Source organism: Phyllostomus discolor, chromosome 1 (genome assembly GCF_004126475.2).
Source record: "Phyllostomus discolor isolate MPI-MPIP mPhyDis1 chromosome 1, mPhyDis1.pri.v3, whole genome shotgun sequence".
NCBI lineage: Eukaryota > Metazoa > Chordata > Mammalia > Chiroptera > Phyllostomidae > Phyllostomus > Phyllostomus discolor.
In genome coordinates, this window is record NC_040903.2 from 33,140,271 (window position 1) to 33,161,948 (window position 21,678).

Sequence of the window (21,678 nt, forward strand, 5' to 3'; positions counted from 1 at the left end):
GAAATTGGCGCAAAAGCCATTGGGCGTGTAAGAAGGCAGCGGTGATCCCTGAGTACGCAAGCTGCGGCTGGCAGACCCAGAGGGGCAGCGATTGTAGACCAGGGCAGAACTCGCGGCCCAGAAGCCCAGACAAGGGTCTGAGTCCAGGGGAACGGAACTACCGCCATTGTTTTCTCCCGCCCCGCCCATAACGTCACAATCTAGCGACCAGGGTGCCCTGCCCCGGTGAGCACCTAAGGCTCCGCCCCCCACTGTAACAAGAGCAACCAGACCGGAAAAAAAAAAAAAAAAAAGGAGAGATAGGGGAAAAAAAACCCAAAAAAACATGTTTTCAACAGAGCAGATCAGTCCCCCAGGACTCATCCTTTTGAGCGACCAAGAATTAGCCAATCTATCAGATGCGTAGTTCAAAACACTGGTGATCAGAAAGCTCACGGAACTGGTGGATTTTGGACGAAATCTAGATGAAAGAATGCAGATTACCATAAAACAGATGCAGGAAGACACGCGGAGGAGAGCCAATAGTGAAAGGAAGGAATATGAGTCTCAAAACAATACAGTGGACCAGAAGGAAGATAGAATCAACCAAGCAGGAAAGCATGATGAAATAAGAATTCAAAAAATTGAGGAAAAGATTAAGAGCATCCAAGACACCTTGAAACGTTCCAATATCCGAATTATAGGGGTACCAGAATCGGAAGGGGAAAAGCAACAGATTGAGCACGTATTTGAACAAATAATAAAGGAGAACTTCCCCAATCTGGCAAAGGGAACAGTCTTCCAAGAAATCCAAGAAGCTCAGAGAGCCCCAAAGAACTTGGACCCAAGAAGAAACACACCAAGGCACATCATAATTACATTAGCCAAGGTAAAAACGAAGGAGAGAATCCTAGAAGCAGCAAGAGGTAAGGGGACAGTCACCTACAAAGGAGTTCCCATCAGACTGTCAGCTGATTTCTCCAAAGAGACCTTACAGGCAAGAAGGGGCTGGAAAGAAATATTCCAAGTCATGAAAGACAAAGACCTACATCCCAGATTGCTCTATCCAGCAAAGCTCTCATTTAGAATGGAAGGGCAGATCAAGTGCTTCTCAGATAAGGTCAAGTTAAAGGAGTTCATCATCACCAAGCCCTTATTTTATGAAATGCTAAAGGGACTTATCTAAGAAAAGAAGATAAAGAAAAGACGTGTATAGTAAAAGGACAGCAAACTCACAAATATCAACAACCACACCTAAAGCAAAACCAAAAGAAACTAAGTAAACAATTAGAACAGGAACAGAGCCACAGAAATGGAGGGCACATGGAGGGTTAGCAGCAGGGGGGTGGGAGGAGGAGAGGGGGGGAAAGGTATAGAGAATAGCATAGAATGTAGGTTGAAAATAGACAGGGGGAGGGCAAGAATAGTACGGGAAATGTAGAAACTAAAGAACTCATAAGTATGACACATGGACATGAACTAAAGGGGGAAATGTGGCTGGGAGGGGGGTACAAGGGGGAGGGGAGAGAAGGGGGGAAATGGGACAACTGTAATAGCATAATCAATAAAATATATTAAAAAAAAAGATTTTATTTTTTAGAGAGAGAGGGGAAGAGAAGGAGAAAGAGAGGGGGAGAAACATCGAAGGCCTGGCCTGCAACCAGGCATGTGCCCTGACCAGGAATCAAACCAGCAACCTTTCAGTTCACAGGATGATGCCCAACCCACTGAGACCCACCAGTTAGGGTAAGACCTAAAAACTATTAAACCAGAAAATAAAGAGGTAAACCTTCATGACCTTGGATTTGGCAGTGGATTCTTAGTTACAACACCAAAAGCACAAGCAGGAAAAGAAAAAATAAATTAGACTTCATCAAACTTAAAACTTTTTGCATTAGAGGAGAGTATCAGAAAAGAGGAAACACTATTTATAGAATGGGAGAAATTATTTGCAAATCATCTGACAAGGGCTAAATACCTAGAATATATAAAGAACTCCTACAACTCAAAAACAAAAAGACAAGCCAATTAACAGATAGGCAAAGGACTTAGACATTTCTCCAAAGAAGACATACAAATGGCCAACAAGTACATGAAAAGATACTTAACATCTTTAGTCATTTGGGAAATGCAAATCAAAACCACAGTGAGATACCACTTCACACCCTTGGGCATTGCTGGTGCAGTTCCTGTGGGAAACAATTTGGCAGTTACCCAAAAAGCTGTAGAATTGTCATATTACCCAGCAATCCAGATCTCAGGTAACGCCTTCTCAGACTCCCAATTCTGGCACCATTCTCTTTCTCTATAGTTTTGCCATCCATGATATCATAAAAATATAATCATAGGATACACTGCTTTTTGTTTCTGACTTAACAAAATGCATTTACGGTCAACCTTGTCTTGTGTGCATCAAAGGTTTGTTCCCTTCTATTGACCAATTTATATTTTGTTGTATAGATGTACCCATTTTTTCATCCATTTACCTGTGGAAGGACATTATAAGAATTATCTTTAAATTTGCCTCTTCATTACTAAAAAATTAAAACTCCACTGAATTCCTAAATGAGTATATTTTTGTGTTAATATTTTATTTTTTTAATACTTTGAAATCGTGTTTATAATACACAGACTTAATTTACTATTTATAAAAATGCTGGACTAACTAAAAGGCATCATTTTCTGACCTGATAGATGCTAGTTTTCTGCAATGGCTACTAAATTTTAAAACTTGAAATTTTAGGGTATTTAAACCTTAAGTAATAGCGTCCGCATGCTATCAGCATACTTTTTCAAAAACTGTTATGCCATTTTAACCATTTTAAGGTGTACAGTAGATGGGCATTAATTACATTCACACTGCTATGCAACCATCTCTACCACCTGTTCCCAAATCTTTTCTATCACCCCGTAAATAAACTGACCATTAAGTAATAATTCTCCCCATCCTATTCCCCTCAGCCCCTGGCAACCCCTGTCCTACTCTCTGCCTATTTTTGACTATTTTATGTATGTAATATAAGTGGAATCATGAAGTATTTGAGTTTTTTTCTTTTTATTGAATTTATTGGGGTGACAGTGATTAACACAATTATATAGGTTTTAGGTGCACAATTCCACAACACATCATCTGAAGTATTTGTTGTTATGCAGCTGGCTTACTTTATTTAGAATAATGTCTTCAAAGTTCATTTGCATTATTGCATATTAAAAATTCACTCATTGAAGGCTGAATAATCTGTTTAATGGATACACCAAATTTCTTTATCCATTCATCCATCAATGGATATTTACACTCTTTCCACACATTACTGTTGGAAATAGTGCTACAATGAACATGGGAATGCTAATGTCTCTTTGAAATCCAGACTTCAATTCTTTTGGATAAATACCATAAGGGAGATTACTGGATCATATGATAGTTCTATTTTTAACTTTTTGAGGAGGCTTCATACTGGTTTCCACAGCAGTTACACCAATTAACATTCCCACCAACACTTTATATAAAGGTTCCAATTTCTCGATCTCCTAGCCAACATTCTACTCTCTGCCTGCATGAGTTTGACTATTTTATATATCTCACATAAATGTAATCATGAAGTATTTGTCATATAACTGGCTAACTTCATTTAGCCCAATGTCTTCAAGGTTACCCATATTGTTTCTTGTACCATAAATTCATTCCTTTCGAAGGCTGCTGTCTTTTGGTTGTTTGATAATTGTCATTCTAACAGGTGTAAGTTGGTATTTTATTGTGGCTTTGATTTTCAGTTCCTTGATGATGACTGACCTTACGCATCTTTTCATATACCTCCTGCCCATTTGCATGTCTTCTTTGGAAAAATGTCTAGTCAGTTCCTTTGCCCACTTTTTAATTGAGTTATTTGGGTTTTGCTTTTTAGTTGTAGTAGTTTCTTATATATTTGGATATTATCCATCAGATAAATGGTTTGCAAATATTTTCTCCCATTCCACAGGTTGTCTTTTTATGTTGATGATTGTTTCCTTTGCTGTGCAGAAGCTTTTTAGTTTGATGTAGTCCCACTTGTCTATTTCTGCTTTTGTTGCCTGTGGTTTTGGTGTCATATCCATGAAATAATTGCCAAGATCAATGCTGTTATGGAATACATCCCATTTGCAATAGCATCAAAAAGAATAAAATACTTAGGAATAAACAACTAAGGAGGTGAAATATCAGTACACTGAAAACTATAAAACATTGATGAAAGAAGTTAAAGGAGATGCAAACAAATGGAAAGAGATCTCGTGTTCATGGACTGAATGACTTAAATTGTTAAAATGTCTGTGTTACACAAAGTGTTCTACAGATTCAATGCAATCTTCATCAAAATCCCAGTGGCATCCTTTACAGAAATAAAAAAAAATTCTACAATTCACATGAAACCACAAAGGACCCAGAATAGCTAAAACCATCTTGAGGAAAAAGAACAAAGCTAGAGGCATCACACATTCTAATTTCAAAATAGATTACAAAGTTACAGTAATGAGAATATGGTATTGGCACAAAGACAGACACAGACCAATGAAACAAAATAGAGAGCCCAGAAATAAATCCACACGTGTCATCAACTGATCTTCAACAAGGGTGCCAAGAATACACAATGGGGAAGGACAGTCTCTTCAACAAATTGTGTTGGGGAAACTGGATATCCACATGCAGAAAATGAAATTGAACCCTTACCTTATACCACCCACAAAAATCAATTCAAAATTGATTAAAGATGTAAATATGTAAGAGCTGAAATTGTAGAATTCTTAGAAGAAAAACAGGGGGACAGTCTCATGACAATGGACTTGCCAATGAAACACTTTATGTAACAAAGTTTTGAAACTGTAAAGCTCAAGACAAAACACTGTGCTCAAGTTAGTAAATATGGATCTCACGGGGTCTAGGTCGACAATTCTGAAACTACTTCACATATATTCTAGAGTTTAAAAAATAAGTAAACATACTGTAGATAATGACAGCCAGGTTTGTGGCTGTGGGACAAAGAAGCTACAAACAAGCAGAAAGGGATGCTGGAATAAATCCTGGGGTATGGACTGGAATTGGACATGTCAGTATGGCCTAGTGTTTATTTTAATATATGTACAGATGGATACATACAGAAATGAATACAGATACATGTGTGAGTAACCATACAAACATTTGCTGGTTCTCTGAGCTAAGAAGGCCTAGCAGCAATGACTCTCAAGTTGTAATAAGAACAATTAAAGGCCAGGTTTTGGTTTCTAAATCTCATTCCAGTTTCATTCCACAATAAAAGGCACCATGCTCAAAGAAATGGCTGGTTCTTGGGCTGGGGTATGGAAGAGACAAGATAAACCTGGAAGATCTTAAGGATGCCAGAAAATAAGTTAGTGCTGAAAAAAAAAGATGTGGTTTTGTCAAAAGAACATAGGAATCGACTGTTCAGAGTTCCTGATGGCTAGAGCTGAAACAATTTGAGCAGTATAATGAACAATGATAGTAATTAATAACTCAAAGTAATTTTATAACTCAAAGAATAAAATAAAGATCTGTAAGTCAATAAATATCCATGAGACTATACAGATATAAATACACAACAGAATGAGTGATGAAAAGAGGCAGCTCTTCCTGCAGAAGAATTATAAACACAGAAAGAATGAGGAAAATACAACATCACTGTTAATGTAAGAAAGTAATTATTGCTGCAGACAAGATCCCCAGACAAAAGCTAAAATTAGTGGGTGAAACTTTAAAGAGAAACAGGTTATTCACATTGCCTCAAAGTATCTCCCACCAAATATTTATCAATGACTGTGGTGGTTGTAGCATACATCTATTTTTAAAATATTCCTCCCTCCAGGAGATGGATCTTAAATCCTCTGGACTTGACTCAGTAACTCCAGTGGGCTGGACTTACTAACTCACTTCCAAAGAACAGAGTACAGAAAGGGGGAAATGGTAAATTCATGGTGGAGACCCTGGCAGGCACCACCGTAGCCAAGTAATAAAAAATCAAGGGGAAAAAGAAAACCAAACTGACGGACACCTTCCAAAACATCCAACCAGGACTCTTCAAAAGTGTCAAGGTAATCGAAGACAAGGAAACCTGAAGATCTGTTGCAAACTGAAAGAAACTGAGAAGACATGACAGCTAGGTGGTGTGGGATCCCAATTTGAGAATAGAAAAAAGGCTTCTAGTAGAAATACCTGGGTAACCTAAATAGTCTAGAGTTTAGTTGATAGTATTTGACAAACCGATCTAAATTTCTTAATTTTGATCATTGAACCACAGCTATACGAGATATTAACATTAGAGAAAGCTAGGTAGAGAGTGTGCAAGTCTTCTGTAAGTCTAAATTTATCAAGGCGAAGTTTTAAAAAAAATTTAGCTTCAGCTAAATACAGGAGTTCCACTCAGAAACTTGAAATGAATGGGTCTCTCAATGCCAGGTGACTGAAGCCAAAAATAAAACAAATCAGCAGTAACCAGTTATTACTATCCACCTGTGCATTTTGAATGTCCAAGTTTCCCAAACTAACATCTCCCAGAAGTGTGGCTGTGGAAGTTGTCGCTCTGTGAGGTAGCCCTGTTTCAACACACCCAGCTGAAGACCCTGGGGTGGATTACGGAGAATCAGCCTCCAGTTCAGTCTCTTTATCCTCCTAGGCTCCTGCGCCATGGACACAGCCTGGCACTGGTGAGTTGTCTGACTGACAGCTGAGGTGACATGAAGCACATGGAGGTTGGTGGTAAGTGGCACTTTGTAGAAAAGTTAGTAAAACATAAAGAACATAGTTATGTTCAGCCCAGTGCTTTCTCTTTACCTAAAATGCGTGTAGCAGTAAAATAATCATCTACCTTTAGGACAATGCAGAGAAAATTCTCTGGTTTACAGTAAATTTATTCCCTGAACTGACAATTGCTCCTATCTGATTAGATACAAAACTATTTGTTCCTGCTGTCCTGCTGTCCCATTGTCCTCTCTTTGACAACATCCAGTACAGGGACTTCCACTCTGTCACCTCTAGAACTCCTTGAATAAATAAAAGGGAGACTGTGGGTGGGCAGGGATTTTTGAACTTTCAATATTTTGAAAAATCCAATGAGATCATTCATTTATCTGTAATAAAGTCATCCAAAATAACACGTAATTTATTCTCTTCAACTGGAATCATGTCAGCTCAGCGTGAACAAAAGTGCTGATTGACCATAAAATATCATTAATTTTAGAAAGCAGGAAGATAAATTAACTAAACAAATGACTTTTGTTAGGAGGCAAAGACCTTTCAAAACCTGGGGTTCATGGGGTGGCAATGGCTCGGAACCAGTGTGATCCTTATGCATAAGATACCCTGCCCTCAGCTCTTGACTCTGAAAGGCACCCACCATCAGAATCCTCAGTCTCCACTCCTAGTACTTCTTCGACCCTGGGAAACCTTTGGAATTACAAAGTGCTTGGTAATTTAATGCCACTTCGACTGCCTTGTACATACTCAAGAAAGCTGTATAGTTCATAGTATGCACATGATTCATAAAGAATTGAATAAATACAGTGTTTATTTTTTAAAAGATTTTACGTATTTATTTATTTTTAAGGAGGGGGAGGGAGGGAGAAAGAGAGGGAGAGAAACACTGATGTATGGTTGCCTCTCATGAACCCCCTACTATGGACCTGGCCCAGAACACAGGCATGTGCCCTGACTGGGAACTGAACCAGTGACCCTTTGGTTTGCAGGCCCGCACTCAATCCACTGAGCCACACCAGCCAGGGCTGAATAAATATAGTGTTTATTTTTATATCTTCAGGAATACAGTTCTCTACTTAAAGTAGGTTCTATTAAAAAAATTAATTTAACTTAAATTTGTTCACTGTTAATTTGAGGACTGTCTGAACTCACACAAGAATTTTAGCTCATAATAACAAGAACTCACATGGCTACAGTATAGGTGGATTCAAGATAGGGGCCCCAGCACAGAAAACACTGCCTCTTAGAAATGTCTGATGCCAAAGATGATGACAACTTGTAATGCAATACTTTAGTTTTTAGGATACTAAATGCTTTATATTTTAAAATGTTTAAAAATCAATACCTCTCTTTGCTTTATAGCTAGTATACAAAACATTCTTTAGAGGTTAAAAAAACAACAAATACCTGGCTGGCGTAGCTCAGTGGATTGAGCGCGGGCTGGGAACCAAAGTGTCCCAGGTTCGATTCCCAGCCAGGGAACATTCCTGGGTTGCAGGCCATAACCCCCAGCAACCGTACATTGATGTTTCTCTCTCTCTCTCTCTCTCTCCATCTCCCTCCCTTCCCGCTCTAAAAAATAAATAAATAAATAAATAAAATCTTTTAAAAAAAAACAACAAATATACATCCAATTTATCTAAGTATATTAAAATTTTAACGGAAGCAAAGAAGATCTACATACTCTCTCAGGGACAGAAATCCATATCTACATAATGGGTTGCTGAAGTTCATTCAAAGATTAGTAAATTAAAATTACAGAAAATATTTTAATAGGCTTAAATAAATTTATATTCAAAAATAAATTATCTCAAATACATACCTTGAATATAACATAGAGTTGGAACTCATTGATTAATATTTCTTTAATCAACATATGAAATAAATGAAAGAAGAGCTTCACTGGATGTATGTATTAAAACATATAAATATTCCAACCATCTTTACTTAACCCTATTTTGATTTCTAAACCCTAACATGAAGGAGGGGAGAGTAGAAATATAAGAAAAATAATTTGGCATAATGTTTTTATAGTGTTAACCTGTACTTGCTTAAAATAATAGAAGAAAAGCATAACTGAATATATTAGAATAATCATATATCAACAAAATTTTATTTATTTACCTCTTGGAGATTTTCTTGGCTCCTTTGCTTAGGTTGAATGAACATCAATGTTTTCAGCTTCGCGAAATCTTTGTTCTATGAAACAAAGTGCATTTACATTGAATGCATTCTACTTGTCCCCACGGATACAATTTCTTCCAAAAATTGGGACAGGATTTATAGCCTGGGGAATATTGAGTGTTATGTTTATGTAATATTGACTTTTAACTGTACACATTAACTTTGTTGAAATTACTCTAAGAAACGAATTCACTTAAAACAACTGAAGTACCAAGTAATGAATGCACTGGTCATGTCATGGAGAGGCATGTTTGAGTATAACTAGGGCAACGAGACCATTACAGCAAACTGAGAGTTTGCGTGCTGAAAGCCGTCTCTCTAGTTGAGGAGTATGAGTCACCTCATGAATGCAGTTCAATCTCATGTCAACCCAGCTGCATGGAGATCACATTCACCAGATTCAATGAACCTGTACAAGAGTGTCAACTGTTGTTTACTTTTTATCTAGGGAATTACATTTCAAAATAGTATTGCTGACCAAGGGCTAGACTATAAGATGAAATACAACTCCGTTGAGTTTATCTTTTGTTTCAGTATCTTTCTTTAACTTTTTATTCCAGGTCTCAGGTTTTAACATAAAAAAGTATGCCCTCCATCCTATATCTTGATATCAATTTACTTTTCACATCCTATGCCTAATGATGAGAATCCAAATATAGACCTAAGATACTCCTAAACTTGTTCTGATAACTTGTTTGATCTCGATAGTAATAATAATAATTATTGAGCATTTAGTATGTATGAGGCACTATTCCAAGTACTTTACATGTATTAATTCATGAACGCAATTTACCTTTTTTGGCTTCCTACATAAGGAAGAAATTTTCCTGGCTATTTAAAATTCCTATAAATGATACAGGAATATGTCAGATATATTCTTCTGGGTTTTAGTAGCTATTAAAAAAAAAAAGAATGAACAACAGCACTACCATAGTCTACCAGAGCAATATAGCAGAGATAATGCAACACATTATCCCAAAGTCAAGGGATTACTCCACTCTACCGCCTGCCTACATTGTGAACTGCGTGTACAGTGAGAAGCACATTAACACTCCCATCATGGCTGGCATTGTTCTAATGGGATCTAGTAATGTTATTCATAAGAACTCATGAAAAATGAGCTTTTACCCAGATTAACCCTAAAATCTGTTCAAAAGAATGACCAGAAAAAAAATTATCATAGGTACAATTGACATATAACAATTTAATGGTACCAAATTTTTTAAAAACAGAGGAAAGGGAAGTGTTTTATTTAATGTCAATATCTTCCCCAAATATATAAAAGAATTTAACTCTGTTAAGCATAATAAACTTTAATTTCCAGAGTTAAATTTTATTTTATGACAGAATATCTATGAATAAGCTCAAATTATTTTTAATATTAAATATACTAAAACTTCAAACTGACGTACAAGACACATATCATTATGAAAAGAGCCATAAATAAAATCTTTAAAAAAAAATTTAAAGCCCTGGCTGGCGTAGCTCAGTGGATTGAGCGAGGGCTGCGAACCAAAGTGTCACAGGTTCGATTCCCAGTCAGGGTACATACCTGGGTTGCAGGCCCTGACCCCCAGCAACTGCACATTGATGTTTCTCTCTCTCTCTCTCTTTCTCCCTCCCTTCCCTCTCTAAAAATAAATAAATAAAATCTTTTAAAAAATTTAAAAGAAAAAGAAAGAAAAGAGCCAATACATTCAGATGCATGTAAAGAATGGAGGGAAATACACCAAAATGTCACAATGGATCATCTGTCATCTCGGAGATGGAATTCTTAGTTTTTTAAATTTTCTTTTCTATAAGCTTTCTATAATTTCCAAATTTCCTACACTTAACCTGCATTACAGTTATTTTATTTCAAATTTTTAAGATACATACAAGTATTTTTATGATTATGAAAATAACATATTTACATTTAAGAGTAAAAATCTATTGAAGTCTACAAACTATAATCACTGTTACATTTTAAGGCAGTCTAGATCTCTACTTTTGTCTTTATGTGTATGCATGTATATACATATGTACAAACATGTATGTACACATATACACATATGCACACATGTGCATGCACACAAAAACATATAATTTTACAAAAACAAATTTACACTATTCTGTCTTGTGACCTGATTTTTTTCTTCAGTGATATACTACTTACTTCCACTTGTACACCATCATTTTCAATAGTTGCATCACACTTGGCCACATATTTCACAATACACAATTATCCCAGTTACCCCTCAGCACCCAGTTAGGTATCACTTCCCCCAAGAAGCCTTCACTGCCTCCCCAGTTCTGCACAGAGCTCCCCTCATCTGTGCTTCAACCATAGTCTACACTACCAGTGCTGCACTCAACAAAGGTTTAGCTGACTGTCTTCTTTCCTAGGCTCTAAGCTGTAATGGTGCAGGGACCCAACTAAATCTGACTAATTGTTGTAACCCTGAACTGACTTCCATGCCCAGCGGAGATAGCACCAAATAAATGTTGTTGAAATAGAAATTGTTTCCATTCTTTAAATTATAAACAATAAGATAAATATTCTTGCACATGCAAATGTATGCATTTATCCAATCATTCCCATGGACTACATTTTTAAAACTGGAATCACAGAGACAAAGGTATGAGCATTTTGAATTTTAATATATATTGCCCTCCAAAATCCCCTTAGAAATTTACCATCCCACCATCAACAGATGGATGAAAGTGTCCATTTTCCCATACCCTTGAAACATTGAGTGTCATCACCCTTTTTAAAAAAAAATGTATTTGTTTATTTACTTACTTACTTTTAGAGTGAAGGGTAGGGAGGGAGAAAGAGGCAGAGAGAAACATGGATGTGAGAGAGAAACATCATCCAGTTGCCTCTTGCATGCACCCTGACCTGGGACCAAACCCACAGCCCAGGCATGTGCCCTGACTGGGAATCAAACTGGTGACATTTTGCTTTGCAGGACAATGCCCAACTAACTGAGCCACACCTGTAAGGGCCATCACTCTATTTTTAAACCTTTGCCCAAAATGATATTATTATTATTTATCACTGTATACTTAAAAATATAATTTAAAAAGATATTACACATTTTATAATCTTTAAATAGCTACTAATTAAGATGGAGACAAAGATACTAACCAAGTTATATTTAGAAAAATTGCTCATGTCGAATAATAGTTCATTAGCTGAATGATTCTTTATGCTTAAGTAAAATTGTGCCCATTCTTCTGCTCGACTCTTTTCAATGTACCTGAAGGAGAAGTGATAGCAATTTTTAGAAATATAAAAGTACTTGCTTGATAGAGAAAATTTGCAACAAACAAGCTAACATGGAGGTTGGTCAACTGAAGTAGAACACACACAGGTTAACATGCAAGTTGGTATCCAGAGGAAAATGAAGGTGTGGATTCAAAAGCAAGGTGAAATTTGCAACTTACTATAGATTTGGTTACATTTTGCTCTGAAAAATGAAATTGGAAAATGTTTTTGTCTTGATGCCCTAGAATGGCATCTTCCCAAGGCCTCTTATTGCTGTCCACAGGATTGCCTATACCAGTACTCCAAACTAAGTGTAAAAAAAGCACTAATATTCTTCTTCTCCCTGCAGAACACTTAATTAATTTTGAATACAGGACATGATGCTCCATCTGAACTTTACTGTCCAGTATGTACACATGACATAGAGCAGAAAAAACAGCTGTGCTGTGTGTGTAAAATTCCCACTGGATTTTCAAAGACTTAGTATGAAAATGGAATGTAAAATATCACAGTAATAATTTTATATAGATTACTTGCTAAAATGATATTTTGGAAATATTGGGTTGAAAATACTAAACATAGTTTTACCTGTTTCTCCCCACCTCAACTTTTTTTAATGTGGCTTACTAGAAATTTTTGTAATTATCTATGTGGCTCACATTTGTGGCTCATATTATATTTCTACTGAGCAGAGGTGGTTTAAACCATTGAGATCAAGAGCTAGATTACAAAGTTAACCATCAGTCCTTGTGCCCTAAGAATCCCCAAGGAGGAGCAAAGACACAAGATGGGAAAGGAGCTGGGAAATCCTGGGAACTGGGTTTGGTCTGCAATTCGAGGAGTCGATGAAGGGGATTTCCAGGCATGGGAGCCAGTGTAGAAGCTGAGCAGGATCATAAATCAGAGAAAAAACTGTTTTAAAAAACAAATTAACCTGAGCGACCATTCTCACTGTGTTATTTATTGCTCTGTTGCTTTTGCCAGCACCTTCAAACATGCCTCAGAACATTCTAACCATGTCTGAGCTAGACTGCAAAATAGCAAACCTGAGCTGCAGGGTTAAAACGAGAAGGCGTGTCTCCCAGAGCCAGGAGTGACCACTACGAAAACCAAGAGGATGATGAACTTGAAGGACAGAAACCAGCTGCCCCTCCCACCAGGAGATTCCCTTTCCCATGCCAGCCTTGGAGTTCTGGATGTTGGTGGTGAGTTTTGTTTGCATGTCTTTATTTTGGGTGTGCACTTCAAGGATGGCCTCAGGGCCTTCTTCAACCTGTAACATCACCCCAGACTGCCTCAATCCCAAAAGTTGCCGGAACCTCATCTGAATTTGCCACACGCTCTGGAATCTGCCTTGGATGCCAAAGTTGTCATCAGAGTCCAATTTGTATCCATCTCCTTTCCCTGAGCAGATGGCAGCCTGGCCCCAGTTACTTCAACTGGGTCCAACCCATGGAAACCCCTGAATGCCTTGAGCTCAGACATGCTCAGCTGGTGGGTGACGGGAGCTCATGGTCTGTCTCCAAAATCTTGTTCTACCTTATGCTGCTATAACAAAAAGCAGACCAGGGGTTGTCTGGGGCTGGAATGAGAGGTATTTCAAGGGAGCTGAGGAAACTTTTAGGAGCGATGGATATTTTAGTAATTTGATCCTGGTTATGTTTTATGGGTATCTACATATATCAACTTATTAAAATTTACACTTTCACTATGTCAGTTATATCTCCATAAAGCTATTAAAAACAGTACAGGCACACCTCATTTTATTGCTCTTCACTTTATTTCACTTCATAGATGTTGCTGTTTTTAACGAATTGAAGGCAAAACTCGCTACCGCTTTATTGTGATACTTGCTTTAGTACAGTAACCTACAATGAAACCTGCAATAGCCCTCAGGTATGCCTGTGTTATGTGTCCTTCTCATAACCAGTTTCATCAATCAAGAAACCAATGAACAAGTACTTATCACCCACTCTGGCTAACTCCCTCCCTGGTAGGAATGGACTCTTCTCGGCCAAACAGCACTTCAGAGAAGTCATTCTATCATATCCTTGACACAAATAAATAAAGTACTTTAGCAGCCTAGTTTGCACATACATACATTTCATTGTTTTAATCAGAAGAAACTGTCATCTGATATATGTTCAAAACCAGTGGATTATTTGTCTTGCCATAGAAAGAAATATCTCTAGTAAATAAAGGATAAAACTTGGAAAACTTCACAACCCAGTATAGCAGAGTAGTTATCTCAGGTTGAGTTTCACAGAAGCAGAGGCTGGAATGAAGATTCTTATGCGATTTAAATCTCTCAGGTGAAAACTGTAAGGAAGTAAGGTGAGCAGGACAGGGAAAGGGAAGAAGCAAGGCAAAAATGTGGGTCCAGCTACAGTCCGTCCTTCTATGGGAGGGAGGCACCCCCATACCATCATCCTTTAGCCACAGACCACACCTGAGAGTCTTGGGGTGTAACCTCCTGGGCATTTTCTGGTGGGACACCTTCCATTAGGCAAGGGCAATGCTTGAGAGAAGACACACCTGTGAGCTGTTGGCAGCCTATACTCCTAGCACCTGGAGAATGGGGGCACCTACCTACCTGAAAAGCTGTTTCCGTTTCACCACCTGTAAAATGGGCCTAATAATAGCAGCTAGTTCATATGCTTCTCAAAACTAAGTAATGTATTAAAGCACCCAGAATAGCACTTTACATTAAATGGTATATACAATTAGAATCACATAGCACATAGTAAATGCTCGATAAATATTGTAAATTTTATTGTTGCTGCTATTATTGTGTTCTCAGAGGTGCCCATGCCAGGTGTATCATCGCCCAAGCGCCATCCAGGTGCCCTACACAGCAGCTGGGCAGGTACCCAGGAGAGCAAATTTAGCCCTAGCATTACCTAAGGGTAATCTAAAGATTCCACATCTAGGTGACTGCCTATAGGTATACACGCCCATTTTATATGGCATTTTACATCGCAAGTTTACAATTAAGCAAAATCAAGCTTTTCTTAACGCCAGCCGTTATTACTTCTGTGGGAGACCCTCATAGATGGATTCTTCACCTAGCTCCTGAGAGGAAACCGAAAACTAGAACTAAAACCCCTCTCTCACCTACGCTGTGTGATCGCAATCACAAAACCGGTCTTCCTCAAGCAAGAGAGTTCCCACACAGTTACAAGCCATACTTGGGGCCACACTTAAAATCAAAGTCCCAGGGGCCAACTCTCCGATGTTTGCTTTCTCCAGAGGCAAATAGGGAAAAATGAACGTAGACTTTTCCTCCGGTCGTCTCCTAGTTTTGGAAACCATCTTGACACATTCACAGCTGATAAAAGAAGATGCGAAGGACCAGGGGGGAACTAGAGCCGGTTTCCAGGATGAAGGCAGTGATTTTCCTGCCCGAGGAATAAGAGCAAATTCGAGGAGGGAACAGACCTCGCTGTGATGGCTGGTTCACCTTGGGTCCTGCCCAGGGAGCCGCATGGTTCGGCTGTTTTTCGGAACCAGCGTTCCGAGGGCAGTCCCCACAGAAGAGGCAGCCCTGGCCTCTGCGTCGGCGCCCGGGTGGCTGTTACCTTTTCATGAGCAGGGTCAGCCCGCACACGTGCGCCAGGATCCCGGCCGCCCGCCGAAACCTCTCCCTCCCCGCCGCCAGGAGTGGCGCAGAGGGGCCCTGGGGGCCTAGGACGCGAGCCATGAGCACCGGAGTCTCCAGATTCGTGCTCCCGGGAGCCCCGAACTCCGCTCGCTTCGCAGAGACAGCTAAAGGGCGGGGTCCAGGGAGGACGCGCCTCTGGCCCCACCTCTTGGATTCCAAGATTTTTCTTTTCTGAAGACGAGTTTCTGCCCTAGACCCGGCTGCGAGCTCTGGTTCTGGATCTAGGAGGCCTGTCGTTCGCAGAGCGAGCAACCCATCAGGCGCCAAAGTGGGAAGAGGACCGTGGAGCCCGCCCTCAATCAAAGTTCTTCACCAAGAAAACGTCATTTGCATCTGGGCCTCAGGGAGAAAACTGAAAGTCTGAGAGATAAAAAGTCCTAAGTAGAACTTAAGGGAACTGGGTGCTGAAAGCCAAAAGCTCTGCTTTGCACCTAGGATAAACACGGCTCCAAGGGCCCTGGAAGTTCTTATATGAGGCTGATTTATAAGTTACTGACGTTTGGGGTGAGGAAGCAACAATAGCCCTGTTTACTTTAAATTTCCTGGGAAACGAAGTTAAGTGCACTTTAGTTATTTTTAAGTACTTAGAATGTCAGCAAGCAACAGGCCACTCAATGGACTGCTGGTCCTCTGCAGTTTTCTTGGGTCCATTCCATCAGAAAGGCTTCACAATGGAATTATTCCGGAAATGCACGGAATCTCGATGGCGATATGCGCAGGTGGGAGAAAATACACATGTAGAAGAAGGTTGCTTTTTTATGCTTTCTTGGAGAGAAAAGGTTAACAGTTGAAAGGTTTAATGAAGAGTTAGGTTGTTTTGGAAGACCCTCAAGTGTGAAGGGCTCTAGGAGAGAAACGGTGAAGCAGAACAACCTACAGTTCTGTTTCCCCTTTACTGCTCACGCGAAACACTTCTTCACTTCTGTTCGCCACATGTATGGAGGGTTTTTCCCCACACCAAGCAATTCTCTGCAACATCAGAATGTAACTCAGTTCTGACACTGCCTACCTAAGTATATCCAAATAGAAGCTCTCCAAACCCCCATGCTATTGGAATTTTATGGAAGCTTCCTCAGGTAGGCATGATCAATTATTAACTCCATCCCAGCCCCTCCCTGCTGTCTGGAGAAGTAGGGGGCAGGCTTGAAAATTCTAAGCTTCTAATTGTGGTTTGCTCTTTCTGGTGACCAGGAGCCATCTAGGACTCCACTCAGTCACCTCAATAGAAGAGAAGATGCTCCCAAGTGCTCGTATCTCTTCGGAATTTACAATGGTTTTAGGAACCCTGTGTCAGGAACCAAGGGCTGAGCCTAATATGTATTTTTCCTATTATCTCACATAGACTCTAGCCTATACTACATATGATGCCTCCGACACACTAAATGTTACATTGCTTTTATTAAGGGACTTCTCCAGTGTTTGATTATTCCCAACCTTAAAGAATCAAATATTTAATTTGTAATTTTATGTTGTGCCATGTTAGTCCCTGAACATGTTAGAATCAGGCTAGATTATGTGCGTTTTCCTCCACAGTCTCACCATGGAAATCCATTGATCAGTCAGTCAACCGGTGTTTGACAGGAGCAAACTTTTTCAATTACTTAATTTTTCCCCTGATAAAAATAAAATTTTTTATTCTCTTTTTTGCCAGAACAGTAATATAGACTATTTAAGTGCATATGAAATACATAGCTCCCAAAAGTGCTTTGTATTTTATCAACTGTCTACAAGAAATTTGATTATTAAGAAGTGCGGGAATTGTGGTTATGCAAATGACAGATATTTTGCAAACACTCTGAGCTTTAGAAATGTTTATTATAGAAATTCCTTTCATGCACTATGGCCTTTAATTGATTTTCACTTCGGTATTCTACAAGCCACTATTCTATATACGTACATGCTGTCGGAACCTTTAATGTGAAGTCAATCCACGTTACTGTTTGCCCAGAGCAACTGCGGCCCAATGATGTATTTAAGAGCCAGTTCAAGTCCTCTCCACAAAATCATATTATTTTCCACTTTTCATTACATTAAAGAACATGCAGATTGAAGTTATCTTTTTTTTTTCATGAAATAGTATGCAGTGTCCAAGGATAGAGCAATGGTTTAGTATTTTAGAAGAGACTTTCTGGTGCCCAGTTTCCTCAACTGTAAAATGAGAGAATTAAATTATCTGAAATTCTTTTCAGCTCTATAATTTTATTATTTTTAATATTGTATATCGTACAGAATGCTCAGAACAACCAACAGTAACATTTTCTAAAGATAATAAATATTAGAGGAAGGAATCAATGAGTAAATATATTACATTAGGCAACTTTTTGAATCATACAGCCACATCCATTTCAAAAAATTGAATTTTGTAATTTCATTAATCCTTCAGTTTTTGATAGTTTTATTGGTAATTATCAGTATCTAGAAAATAGCAAATCTGATAAATACATATTTTTAAAATCTCATGTTGGTACTCCTTTTTATATGGAAACTCATCTAAAAATAGTAAATCTGCCCTGGCTGGTGTGGTTCAGTGGATTGAGCACCTGCCTGTGAACCAAAGGGTGGAAGGTTCAATTCCTAGTCAGGGCACATGCCTGGGTTGCAGACCAGGTCCCCAGTAGGGGGCGTGCAAGGGGCAACCACACATTGATGTTTCACTCCCTTTCTCCCTCCCTTCCCCTCTCTCTAAAAATAAGTAAAAAAAATCTTTTTTAAAAAATAAAATAGTAAATCTATGGAAGCCACTGTTACTTGTAAAATTCAATTTAATTTTTTTAAAGAGCCCATACACAATCAAAACTTTAAAAAATATATCGAAGGAAGATTACAGTGATGAGTACAAGGATGCCCAATCTCTTAAGATCAGAATCTGTTATAGATAATGATCAAGAAGATAAGGTCTATCCAGTTCTAAACATTATATACTGACTTTCTTGTACAAAATAGCTCTAATTAATCAGAGCACTCTCCTAGATTCTATAATAAACTTTTTTCCTGAAGCTCTTCCCTGCCTCAGTGATCGGCACCACTTTGGCTACTAGTCCAACATACATTTGAGAATCATTCTTGACTCCTCCCCTACTGCCCTCTCAAATTTATTCTTCCTGAGCTACCAGAGTGATTTTTATAAAATACAAAATTTTGCATACTGCTAAACATAAAATGCCCTTAAATTTTAAACCCTTAAACTCCTGCTAAAAATCTTTAAGTGGTTCCCCATTGGCCTGATGATCAACTCCTAACTGCCTCATTAGATTTTAAAGGCTCTTCTAGTTGGCCGCCCTCCCCTCACTTTCCTCCTCAGCCCAGCCTCCTTTCAGTCTCCCCACCTCTCCTGTCATATTCCTGCCTCCTAACGACACCTGTTAAATTACTCTGTTTTCCCGTAGGTACTGGGCTGTGTCTTTGATCACTAGACCCTGAATGCTCTTTGGCCCTTTCTCCCCTGGAGAGCTCCTCCTGTTCCAGCAGGTCTCTGATTAGATTATTTCCATCCAGGTAATTTCCCAGATTCCCCTCTCACAGGTTCTCATAACACCACCTTATAAACCCAACACAGACCTTGTAACCCCTTTTCACCACTAGACTAAGCTATTAACCTGTGCCCAAAAGGAAGCTGCAGTGGAAGAAGCCTGAGCTTTCTAGTCAGAGACCTGGTTTCCAAACCTCATTCCCCCATTTATGTTATGTGCACTCCAGCAAGTTACTTCGTCTCTCTAGGTCTCAGTTTCCTATCTGTAAGGAAAGACAATCATGATAAAGATTACTGAGATAAGGCGTATAAAGCATTTGCATGTCCCCAGGCACTTTGTGGATGCTCAGTAGGTAGTACTTACACATGGTGACAGTTCTGCCACAAAATCTCTTTCCTGGATGGGACGCCTCTCAAGAGAGTGGACACCTTATCACTACCAGATAGAGGTAGTTGAAGAAGAAACCTATGATTTTTCCTAGACCCCAAAAGATTCTCATTAGCTGTATATACTTAAGAAGGTCATTTAACTGGTTTTCATGACTCAGTTCCTCAATCTGAACATGATACATGCAATTACTCTAATTATAGGATAGGTATGAAAGTGTTGACCAAATATAGCATTTTTATTTTTTCTACAATTTTATTTATTTATTTTTAGAAAGAGGGGAAAGGAAAGAGAAAGAGAGAGAGAGAGAATCATCAATGTGTAGTTGCCTCTCATCCACCCTCTACTGGGACCTGGTCTGTAACCCAGACATGTGCCCTGACCGGGAATTGAACCAGTAACTTTTTGGTTAGCAGGGTGATGCCCATCCTACTCAGCCACACTAGTCAAGGCCCACAAAGGATTTTTAGGGCAGTGAAAATACTCCATATGATATTATAATGATGGATATATGTCATTATGTATTTGTTCAAACACTGAGAATGTACAACACTGAGAATGAACCCTAAGCTAAACTATTGACTTTGGGTGATTATGATGTGTCAGTGTAAGGTCATCCTTGATTTAAAAAAAAAAAAGCACCATTGTGGCAAGTTGTGTTGACAGTGAGGGAAAACAAGGTATATGGGAAATTTCTATCTCCTTCTCAATTTTGTTATAAACCTATAACTGCTCTAAAAGATAGTCTTCTAAAAAAGCAATCTTTAAACAAAGAATAAGATGTACTTTTTACAAAGAAGCATTTAGGAAATCAAATGTTTTTGAAAATTACATGTATAGTAGCAAATTAAAACTCATTAGAAGGTTTGGAAGAAAAAATTAAGGAAATCATCCACAAAGTAAGAAAAAAAACACAGAATGCTCACATCAGCAGCACGTATGTTAAAATGGAATGATACAGAGCTTAGCGTGGCCCCTCACAAGGACAACACACAAATTCATGATGCCTTCCATATTTGAAGAACAAAGAGGAGGATGAGAAGGAAAGATAACAAGTGCTGGAGAGGACATGGAAAACTCGAAACCCTGTGCACTGCTGGCAGGAACGTAGAATGGTGCAGCCGCTGTGGAAAACAATCTGGCAGTTCCTCAAAAACTTAAACATAGAGTTACCAGAGGACCCAGCAATTCTGCCCCTGGGTATATACCCAAAAGAACTGAAAGCAGGGATTCAAACAGATATTTTTACATCCGTATTAATAGTAGCTTTATTCACAATAGCCAAAAGGTAGAAACAGCCCAAATGTTTATCAACAGATGAAGGAACAAACAAAATGTTGTATATACATACAGTGGAATGTTATTTGGCCTTTAAAAAAAGAAGTTCTGACACACATCGCAACGTGAATGAACCTTGAGGACATGATGCTAAGCGAAATAAGCCGGTCACAAAAGGACACATACCGTATGATCCCACTTGTAGGAAGTGCCAAGAGTAGCCAAACTCACAGAGACAGAAAGCAGAGTGGAAGTCACCAAGGCCTGGAGGGAGGTAGGAGATAATGGAGAGCTACTGTTTGGAGGGTAGAGAGCTCCAGTTCAGGGTGATGACGAAGTCCCGGAGGCAGATAGTGGTGAGGCCTGCACAGCCATGTGCATATACTTAATTCCACTTGCCGTAACTGTGCACTGAAAATGGTTTAGGTGGCAAACTTTCTTTTATATATATTTTACCCCAATTTTTAAAGCTGGCAATTTAAGCATATAACTTAGAGACACAGAAGCAAATACAAAAAAAACCCCTCTAAGATCTGAAAGTATTTTCTTCTGAAAATGAAAGCAGGGTGGGGAGAGGAAAGCTATTTCAAAACAAGCTTTGTAAAGCTCTTAAAATTATGTGTCTGTAAAATTTTCGTAATACTACGAACAAATAACAATCAACAAATTCATGATAATTTTAAGTCCCTCAATTTCGTAGATAACCAAATCACGGAGAGGGTAGGGCCCT

The 21,678-nt window shown here is 38.8% G+C and overlaps 1 protein-coding gene and 1 non-coding gene across 2 annotated transcripts in view; one reads left to right on the forward strand and one right to left on the reverse strand.

The window, feature by feature from the left end:
• The window catches only part of LOC118501910, an 80,209-nt gene that overhangs the window by 54,059 nt on the left and 4,472 nt on the right, over window positions 1-21,678 (reverse strand). Inside the window, exons 2-4 of the mRNA XM_036031769.1 lie at window positions 15,731-16,120; window positions 12,033-12,144; window positions 8,843-8,917 (exon numbers count right to left, since the gene is read on the reverse strand). Coding sequence (XP_035887662.1) covers window positions 8,843-8,917; window positions 12,033-12,144; window positions 15,731-16,120 — 577 coding nt within the window. The remainder of the gene's footprint in view (window positions 1-8,842; window positions 8,918-12,032; window positions 12,145-15,730; window positions 16,121-21,678) is intronic.
• Window positions 20,589-20,690, forward strand: LOC114493625. Its single transcript, XR_003684247.1, has one exon. It is a non-coding gene; the product is annotated as a U6 spliceosomal RNA (small nuclear RNA).